At 39.8% G+C, this 10,274-nt stretch overlaps 1 protein-coding gene across 1 annotated transcript in view; it reads left to right on the top strand.

Annotated features, from left to right (window-relative positions):
• The window catches only part of LOC103514821 (sodium leak channel non-selective protein-like), a 31,390-nt gene that overhangs the window by 1,684 nt on the left and 19,432 nt on the right, over window positions 1-10,274 (top strand). Inside the window, exons 4-20 of the mRNA XM_026827683.1 lie at window positions 543-671; window positions 1,175-1,320; window positions 1,966-2,213; window positions 2,913-3,097; window positions 3,183-3,222; window positions 3,694-3,832; window positions 4,133-4,209; window positions 4,311-4,364; window positions 4,784-4,975; window positions 5,517-5,678; window positions 6,251-6,474; window positions 7,206-7,334; window positions 7,714-7,824; window positions 8,066-8,242; window positions 8,917-9,096; window positions 9,466-9,718; window positions 10,156-10,159. Coding sequence (XP_026683484.1) covers window positions 543-671; window positions 1,175-1,320; window positions 1,966-2,213; window positions 2,913-3,097; window positions 3,183-3,222; window positions 3,694-3,832; window positions 4,133-4,209; window positions 4,311-4,364; window positions 4,784-4,975; window positions 5,517-5,678; window positions 6,251-6,474; window positions 7,206-7,334; window positions 7,714-7,824; window positions 8,066-8,242; window positions 8,917-9,096; window positions 9,466-9,718; window positions 10,156-10,159 — 2,450 coding nt within the window. The remainder of the gene's footprint in view (window positions 1-542; window positions 672-1,174; window positions 1,321-1,965; window positions 2,214-2,912; window positions 3,098-3,182; window positions 3,223-3,693; window positions 3,833-4,132; window positions 4,210-4,310; window positions 4,365-4,783; window positions 4,976-5,516; window positions 5,679-6,250; window positions 6,475-7,205; window positions 7,335-7,713; window positions 7,825-8,065; window positions 8,243-8,916; window positions 9,097-9,465; window positions 9,719-10,155; window positions 10,160-10,274) is intronic.

Below are 10,274 nucleotides of genomic sequence, written 5' to 3'. Positions count from 1 at the left end.
AAAGGCATTTTTTTTTTTTTTTAGCTTAATCCTAGACTTGCGTACGTTGTAGCTCAATCCTAAACTAACGCTCGAAAGCCTGACCACAACCCCAAGTCCAACTTTTAATTGCTAAGGTCATTATCATCGGGCTTGATCCCACCTTACTTTTGTGTGCTGGGCTCCTATGATCTACGTAAACTAACACTGTTCATAATGTTACGTATGTGTGTTTTATTTGAAGTTCAGACTGTCCGCTTAGAATAAATATTCCCCTTATGCAAACAGTAATGCTCCCTCTAGATCAATCCTAAACTAACGCTCGAAAGCCTGACCACAACCCCAAGTCCAACTTTTAATTGCTAAGGTCATTATCATCGGGCTTAATCCAACCTTACTTTTGTGTGCTGCTCTCCTATGATCTACGTAAACTAACATTGTTCATAATGTTAGGTATATGTGTTTTATTTGAAGTTTACACTGTCCGCTTAGAATAAATATTCCCCTTATGCAAACAGTAATGCGCCCTCCCTAATTCATTTTTCGGTGTTTGCCTTTCACAGACGTTCGAGTCAGCAAATTTACAACGTGACCTTGTTCTATTTGTTCTTCATGTCACTCTACGGACTTCTAGGTGTTCAGCTGTTCGGTGAACTCACTCATCACTGTGTGCTCAATGATACTAATCCCAAGTAAGAATTATGATACTAATCCCAAGTAAGAATTTGTACTAATCCCAAGTAAGAATTATCCACCAATAGACCTTATACGTTAACTTGCGTAAAGTTTTCACGTTGAAGAGCTGAAAAAAGAGCGGCAAATGAAAATTGAATTTTCGACCTTTTAAATATACTTTTTCGCTGTTTTAACGTTCGATTCCCGCCCGGGGCGAATTTTATCATATACAGATAAGGCTCTTTCTCGGAACGACTGGTTTTCTCCTATCCTATCCCCCTTTCTCTCTTTGATTTCGGTGTGATTAGACCTCCGTTGTTACATTCTCTCTGTCAAATCTCTTCAAAAAACGTTGTTGGACTCTGAATCTGGAAGTTGCTGGTTCGAGTCGAAGTCAAGTCATAATCGTGATTATAGCCTGACAGTGTAATAAGTATAGTGACGCGGAACTATATTTGTGACGGGCATTTATGCCTAATACCATTAGCGTGTAATCAAATAAATAAATAAATTCTTACAGCCGGATAACTCTAAACAGTCTTGCTATACCGGATACCCATTGCTCTCCGGATCCCACGGCCGGCTATCAATGTCCTAATGGAATGAAGTGTATGAAGCTACAACTCTCCAAGTATGATATTGGATTCAGCGGATTTGATGAGTTTGGTAAGACTTTGGCCATAGTTAAGGTAGAAATAGAAACACACTATCGTGACGTTACGTCACACGATCTCATGGGGAGTAACAAAGACGTAGTCAAAATTTTCCCATAATAGTGTAGACAACTCTCCAAGTATGATATTGGATTCAGCGGATTTGATGAGTTTGGTAAGACTTTGACCATAGTTAAGGTAGAAACACACTATCGTCACGTTACGTCACACGATCTCATGGGGAGTCACAAAGACGTAGTCAGAATTTTCCCATAATAGTGTAGGTAATTACTATCACATCACGTGAGCTCACGTGACGTGAAACAACTCTCCAAGTATGATATTGGATTCAGCGGATTTGATGAGTTTGGTAAGACTTTGACCATAGTTAAGGTAGAAACACACTATCGTGACGTTACGTCACACGATCTCATGGGGAGTCACAAAGACGTAATCAGAATTTTCCCATAATAGTGTAGGTAATTACTATCACATCACGTGAGCTCACGTGACGTGATAGTGGTTATGGGAAAACTTTGAACTACATCTTTCTGACTCCCCAGTAACTTATTGAATCACTGTACCAGTGTAGCTATTCACCATTATATTTGAAGAATCAGTTATTCAGTCACTCTACCTTCTAATTCTTTCATTCCAGGAACCAGTCTATTCACCGTCTACCAGGCGGCTACTCAGGAAGGCTGGGTGTTCATCATGTTTCGAACCTACGACAGTTTGTCGGCGTGGAAGGCCATCTTCTATTTCAGCACTATGATCTTCTTCCTCGCTTGGCTGGTGAAGAACGTGTTCATAGCTGTCATCACGGAGACGTTCAATGAGATTCGGGTTCAGTTCCAACAGATGTGGGGCAGTCGGCGACCTATCCCGGAAAAATCCGCGTCACAGGTAAACTTGATCACTTAGTAGCGCTGTCAAACTGTTTTGACTTGGCGGGGCAGAGCGCTACCGCATCCCTAATATTCTGTTATAGCGCCTTATTAAAAACAAGAAAAAAAAAAAACTTTAAATCTTTTATACACGGATGTAAAAACTTGATATCCAATTTTTTGGGCTCTGTGCTTGGCCTTTCCCATTTTTTTTTTTTTTTTTTTTCATGAATTTACGGGATTTAAGTCCCATTTTTACACCAGAAGACTATGTTTACGAGTATTCAAGACAATACTTGAGGAGTAATCAGTAACTTATTGAATCACTGTACCAGTGTAGCTATTCACCATTATATTTGAAGAATCAGTTATTAAGTCACTCTACCTTCTAATTCTTTCATTCCAGGAACTAGTCTATTCATAAAAAAAAAAAAAAAACATCTTTAAATCTTTTATACACGGATGTAAAAACTTGATATCCAAGTTTTTGGGCTCTGTGCTTGGAATTCGGGGTTCACTCAGCCTCGTGCGGACAATTGAGTAACTACTTTAATCGAGTAGCGACCAGTAGCGGCATTACCAGTGTAAAAATGTTGATGATTCGAGTAATTGAGAATTAATAGTAAAGGAGGCACTCAGGCTGTGATGCCCAAAGTTGTAAAAAAGCTCTGCTTTACCACAAAGAATTCATGATTTGATTGTTTTTATTATATTTCAGGTCCTGGTTAGTGACGGTACAGTTGGCTGGAAGCTAGTGACTCTGGATGAAAACAAACAGGAAGGACTTGCCCCGATGGTGTGTCAGAGGTTCCTCAAATCTGCCTATTTCCGTCTTCTCATCATGGTGGCTATTCTGGCCAACGCTATCATTATGGCCACGATGAACTTCCAGCATGACGGCAGGCCGAGGAATGTGTTCTATCATCATGGTGGCTATTCTGGCCAACGCTATCATTATGGCCACGATGAACTTCCAGCATGATGGCAGGCCGAGGAATGTGTTCTATGAAAAGTACTATCCCATCGAAGTAAGTTCATCCCCTTCAGGTTAAATGTTATTGTATTCTTGTATAACTTTTTTTTTCAATATATTGTAACCATTTATTTATTAACATACATAAACACAAATCATCTCAATATGAATAAGTAGTACATATGGCTTACTCTTTATCCATGGAGCAATTTAAAATAAACTGCTCCATGTTGTGTGCTATTTAACTGCTTGGATTTTTAATGACGAGTGTTTTTTACGGAGGGTATTCGTCGAGAAGAAACTCTATTTTAGAGTAGGCCTTGGAAAGCGAGTAGTATGCGATTGTCCAGATGGTCACTCATCCGTATACCAACCACGGGCATTCAAACTGGTGCATTTAAAGTTCTATCGGCGCTGACTCTTATATTATGATTTATCTCTTATACGTGTTATGACCTACTTGGGAAGATGAAAAGTTTAGGTACTCCTCACATGTCATAATTAAAACATCCTTCCCATCTTTCAGGTATGCTTCACACTGTTCTTAGACTTGGAAGCCCTGTTCAAGATCTGGTGTCTTGGTTTCAACGGCTACATTCAGCATTCCTACCACAAGTTTGAACTCATGCTGTGTGCTATGACTACGCTTGAGAGAACCATCCCCTGTTTGACACTCCCCTATTCATAGTACCACGGGAAGGCAAGTTCAGGAAGTTATGTCAAGCCTTGGTGTACGCGCGCTATGATGCTAGACTCAGAGATCCAGTCACTGGCAAGGAGAGGAAACTCAACTACAAGAGCTTTCAGTAAGTCACTCTTAAAAGTACTCTTAAATATGTTCAAGATCTAGTTGATCTACATGAGTCGTATTTTTCTTTCGGAAACTTAAACCATTTTTCCTCTTCTGAAGCCCATTTCCTCTCTTAAAGGAAAATGGAGCATTAGTCCGACACTTCAACCACTAGGTTGTATTGTATCGCCTGTACTAAACCATTGGAAATCCAAGAAGGCGCATTCCAAACCATCGAAGATCAAGGGTTCAGTTTCCAAAGGGAAACCGTTCCCGAAAGATAATACACCTATGCTCATTCCAGGTGTAGTCAGAAAACAGTTAAAACTCTGGAGCTCAACACTCTCGATTAGACTACGCTTCATATTATACCTCAGTTATATCTTTCACCGCTCACCTACTTTCAAGTGAGTTCAACCTTTCTTTATATCCGTTTCCGTTTTACCATCTAATATTATAATAGTGCTGAAAAGCTTTTTTTCTCTTTTTCAGAGAGGTTTGATAGAGGGAACTGAAACGGCCAAGGTCTTAACGTCCCGAAAGCGAAGGGAGCAGGAAGACAGGATAGGAGACAGCCAGCCATTCCGACAACAAACCCCATCTTTTTAGGGTAAAGTTTGCCCTGGGCGGGGATTCAACCCCGCGACCTAGCACTTACGGGGCAGAAGTGCGACCCTCCAAGCCAACTAGGCTGGCAAAAACTATGCTTTAACCTTTACCGTATGAATGAATAGGCAAAGAACAGGGGGAGAGTGCTTTTACATTTTCATTCGCTTTTGTCTGGATTCTACCTATAACTAAATGAAAAATCTTTCTATTTCCTCAGGTATTACGAGTGGTTCGTCTGATCAAGGCGTCTCCAATGTTAGAAGATTTCGTGTATAAGATTTTCGGTCCAGGTCAAAAGCTGGGCGGTCTGATTATATTCACCATTTGTCTCCTCATTCTATCTGCCAGCATTTCCATGCAGTTGTTCTGCTCTCTGGGAGACTTCTCCAAGTTTGAAAACTTTCAGGAGGTAAGTACAAATGAGCATTTGATCAATGGGTAACAGTTCACAGGTACAGATCCAAAGTCAAGACAGAAGGAGGGAGAAGAATTAGATTGAATATTAGATCTTTTTACTGTAGAACGGTCGACTTTGTTTGGACACACCTTTACACATTTTCATCAGTAAACGGCTTCTTCAAATTGATTCCAAGGGCAAGGTAAACCTAGACCTTTTGACAAATTTCGTGTGCCTGAGGGCATGTGATGTGCTCCAGTAGTGGGAACACTCTCATTTAAATTGCGTTGCCTACAAGAATATTTTGTGTCGTTGGAAAAAAAAAGTCGTGTCTCGGGAACACTCATTTAATTACATTACATTGCCTACAGGACATTCGGAAAAAATCGGATGAAATTCACCAGTGGATATTTCTAAGATGATCGTTATTCTCCTTACAGAAGTGGGTTCGTGTGTTCATGAGATCTTGCGCCTTTGTCAGTCTGATCATGGTCTGTCTCAACACTCCCAAGACATTTGAACGTCATCCCAACGCTCAATACTTTGTGTTTAGTGTAGACCTCATCATAACTGTTATGTTCACTGCGGAGATGATTCCAAGACATTTGAACGTCATCCCAACGCTCAATACTTTGTGTTTAGTGTGGACCTCATCATAACTGTTATGTTCACTGCGGAGATGATAGCCAAAATGCATATCCGAGGGATTCTCAAGGTAATTATGAATGTTTCTTTTATTTTAAGGATTAAGAGATAAAATGTTGTGTTCAAATGTCTCTCCTCCGGTAAAGACTCTAAATCGTGCCGGGAGGTGCGCGAACGCGAAGGCTTTGATGGCCTATATTATACGAACTTACTCTGGAGATGTCTATTCAATCAATGAAAATCAAATCATTAATTCTTTGTGGTAAAATAAAGAACTTCTTCACATCTTTTGTGGGCATCACAGCATTACTATGTGCCTCTTTTACTATTGATTCTCATCTACTCGTGTCATCTATCTTTTTACACTGGTAATGCCGCTGCTGGTCGCTATTCGATTAAAGAAGGTCCTCAATTGTCCTCATGAGACTGAGTGCACCCCGAACTCAAAGCACAGAGCCGAAAAAACTTCGACCCCTCTGGGAATCGAACCCTGAACCTCCGGCGTGCAAGACTAGTGTGATATCCACTCGGCCATGGGGGTTACTCTATATTACAAAGGCAAGTAGATACTTGGTACATGATCATATCACTTTAAAGTTTGAAGGTGCAGAATTTGAAGTTTTCCGTTGCCTCTTTCCCCAGGGTGAGGTACCGTATTTGAAGGACCACTGGTGTCAATTCGATGCAGCAATGGTGTTTCTCCACTGGGTATCGGTGATTCTAATGGTGTTCGAAATGAGTGCTATAGTTCCTCGCTTCAGTTACCTGTCCATCCTGCGTGCACCCAGGCCTTTCATTATGATTCGTTTTATCCGGCAGTTCCTCAAGTTTTCCATGCCCAAGTCTCGAGTCAATCAGATATTCAAGTAAGTTCAACATGGTTTTATCACAAATTAAATGATTAATGGTTTGGAAAATACGAAAAAAAGGACATTTTTTTTTTTTTTTAGCTTAATCCTAGACTTGCGTACGTTGTAGCTCATATGATTCGTTTTATCCGGCAGTTCCTCAAGTTTTCCATGCCCAAGTCTCGAGTCAATCAGATATTCAAGTAAGTTCAACATGGTTTTTCACAAATTAAATGATGAATGGTTTGGAAAATACGAAAAAATGACAATTTTTTTTAGCTTAATCCTGGACTTGCGTACGTTGTAGCTCAATCCTAAACTAACGCTCGAAAGCCTGACCACAAGCCCAAGTCCAACTTTTAATTGCTAAGGTCATTATCATCGGGCTTAATCCCACCTTACTTTTGTGTGCTGGGCTCCTATGATCTACATACGTAAACTAACATATTGTTCATAATGTTAGGCATATGTGTTTTATTTGAAGTTTTAGCTCAATCCTAAACTAACGCTCGAAAGCCTGACCACAACCCCAAGTCCAACTTTTAATTGCTAAGGTCATTATCATCGGGCTTAATACCACCTTACTTTTGTGTGCTGGGCTCCTATGATCTACGTAAACTAAGACTGTTCATAATGTTACGTATATGTGTTTTATTTGAAGTTCAGACTGTCCGCTTAGAATAAATATTCCCCTTATGCAAACAGTAATGCGCCCTCCTAATTCATTTTTCGGTGTTTGCCTTTCACAGACGTTCGAGTCAGCAAATTTACAACGTGACCCTGTTCTATTTGTTCTTCATGTCACTCTACGGACTTCTAGGTGTTCAGCTGTTCGGTGAACTCACTCATCACTGTGTGCTCAATGATACTAATCCCAAGTAAGAATTTGTACTAATCCCAAGTAAGAATTATCCACCAATAGACCTTATACGTTAATTTGGGTAAAGTTTTCACGTTGAAGAGCTGAAAAAAGAGCGGCAAATGAAAATTGAATTTTCGACCTTTTAAATATAATTTTTTGCTGTTTTGACGTTCGATTCCCACCGGGGCGGATTTTATGATAAAGAGATAAGGTTCTTTTTCGGAACGGCTGGTTTTCTCTGATCTTGTCCCCCTTCCTTCACTGAAATTTCTTCAATAAACTAGATATTTTTGTCTTACACCAACACCAGTGGTGTAGTAATGCTCATTTTAGTCTTACAGTGGACTCTGAATCGGAAGGTTGCTTGTTCGAGTCCAAGTCAAATCGTTTTTTAGTGGGGCATTTCACATTTGTAACCAGCATTTATACCCCATGCCTGGGAAAGCACCTCTGAACTCTCATGGTGCCATTGGCAGCTCTAAGCAACTGAGGATCGATCAGAAAAAGTAAGTTAAATTTGAAAAGATTGGATGCTATTTTGCATATCTCGGGCCTCTCGGGTGCTGCGAGGGTGGGATATGCGCCAGTGAGTTAAGTAAAATTACTGTAAATATCTGAATTCCTCAGGTACTTTCAGGATAGGGCTGAAAAGCCCCGTTACTACTGTAATTACAGCAATATTGTAACACTATGCCCTTTGAGCTCGCCAAACAAATATAACAAATTTTATTTTTATTTTTTTCTCAGATCTATCAGACGGAGCGTGAGGAGTGGCTCTATCAAGTTGAAACAAACATACGAGCATCTTATGGAGAACGGAGACATAGGAGCTGGCATGAACCGTGTTAATACAGCTAGGAATCGACCGCATGATCTGGACATTAAACTACTTCAGGCTAAACGACAGCAGGCTGAAATGCGGCGGTAAGTCATACCTTCAATGTATTCTTTAAAAAAATTCAGCAAAGCACATTTAGATAGATACTTCTTTGGTTGCAGGTTGAAAAGTAGGTAATTTATTTAGTAGATCTTATGGAGAACGGAGACATAGGAGCTGGCATGAACCGTGTTAATACAGCTAGGAATAGACCGCATGATCTGGACATTAAACTACTCCAGGCTAAACGACAGCAGGCTGAAATGCGGCGGTAAGTCATACCTTCAATGTATTCTTTAAAAAAAATCTTATGGAGAACGGAGACATAGGAGCTGGCATGAACCGTGTTAATACAGCTAGGAATAGACCGCATGATCTGGACATTAAACTACTTCAGGCTAAACGACAGCAGGCTGAAATGCGGCGGTAAGTGATACCTTCAATGTATTCTTTAAAAAATTTCAGCAAAGCACATTTAGATTGATACTTCTTTGGTTGCAGGTTAGATAAGTGAGACTGTTGAAAAGTAGGTAATTTATTTAGTAGAAAAAAAACATCTACCATTGATAAGATTGAATACAATATTAACTGACGAGAAAAAAAATAATATTTAAATTAAAATAAATGAAAAAGACGCCAACGTTCAGAAACCAGAGAGAAGAAGATCTATGAGAGAACCATCTCCTTATCTATACCCTTTGCGATTATCATTTAATTTCAGAAACCAGAGAGAAGAAGACCTAAGAGAGAACCATCCCCTGTTTGACACTCCCCTATTCATAGTACCACGGGAAGGCAAGTTCAGGAAGTTATGTCAAGCCTTGGTGTACGCTCGCTATGATGCTAGACTCAGAGATCCAGTCACCGGCAAGGAGAGGAAACTCAACTACAAGAGCTTTCAGTAAGTTACTCTGAAATGTATACTTCGAAAAAGTAATTTGAAATATACTGAAGACCTACACCGATTAAAAAAAAAAACAATAATAAAAAAAAACTATGGTGTCGGAAACCCAATCGAGTGGCTGGGTTCCGGAACTCTGGAGGTATATGAGGAAGTTCAACTCTTGCATAACAATATAGCATTCTAACGCCCTAAATCACTAAGAAATATCCTAATAATAGAGTTCTTCTACCTCAATGCTCCTAAAACTTGTGGCACCCCATCAGTTTTTTCTTCTCATCCCGCGGGTAGGTAAGAAAACAATTAAAACTATAGAGGGGGAATATTTTCTGGTTTTACTCAACACTCAACACTCTCGTCCGATTTCAGCAATTTCCTCGGCCTAGTTTCCTACTTGGACTGGGCCATGATCTGCATGACCACCCTCAGTTGTGGCTCTATGATGTTCGAAACGCCTACACATCGCGTTATGGAAACTCCTATCCTTCAAGTGACCGACTACCTGTTTGTAATATCAATGAGTATTGAACTGGTGCTCAAGATTCTTGCTGACGGCATTTTCTTCACGCCCAAAGCCTACATGAAGGATATAGCGTCCATTTTGGATTTGTTCATTTACATTGTAAGTTGTTACAAATTATTTATAGTTCCTTGAGTAGTAATAGATTTATTCAGTGTAAATAAGTTAGATATCTATTTACTTGATAAATCTCTTTGTAGATATATAGGTACGTACTACGTACCATCTTGCCAGCAAAATGGTAAATGTATTGACTATGCAAGTATTTCTTTACGTTTAGCATTTAGCATTTTGTAACGCTTAGTCATGAAATTTCCCTAGTTGTTTTTAGCTAGGAACGACATTTGTGACAGTAAATTAGGTATGCTTCACACAGTTAAAATTTCTTAACACAGTTGAAATTGATCTTAGCATTTAGCTAGGAACGACATTTGTGACAGTAAATTAGGTATGCTTCACACAGTTAAAATTTCTTAACACAGTTGAAATCCGAAACCACCTGGAAATAATAATGGTCCATCTTAATTGTGTTGAGCCAGGCTAGTTAGTTTGATTGGTTGCGCGTCTGCCTTGTAAGTAGGCTATGGGTTTGATTCCTGATGCTTTTGTGCTGATGGGATAATGTTCGTTCTCGGAACGGCTGGCTATCTCCTATCCT

The sequence above is a fragment of the Diaphorina citri genome, unplaced genomic scaffold, assembly GCF_000475195.1.
Source record: "Diaphorina citri unplaced genomic scaffold, Diaci psyllid genome assembly version 1.1 scaffold1227, whole genome shotgun sequence".
NCBI classification, from domain to species: Eukaryota; Metazoa; Arthropoda; class Insecta; order Hemiptera; family Psyllidae; genus Diaphorina; species Diaphorina citri.
Note: the sequence above shows the minus strand (reverse complement) of the source record. Positions and strands in the feature narration are given on the sequence as shown.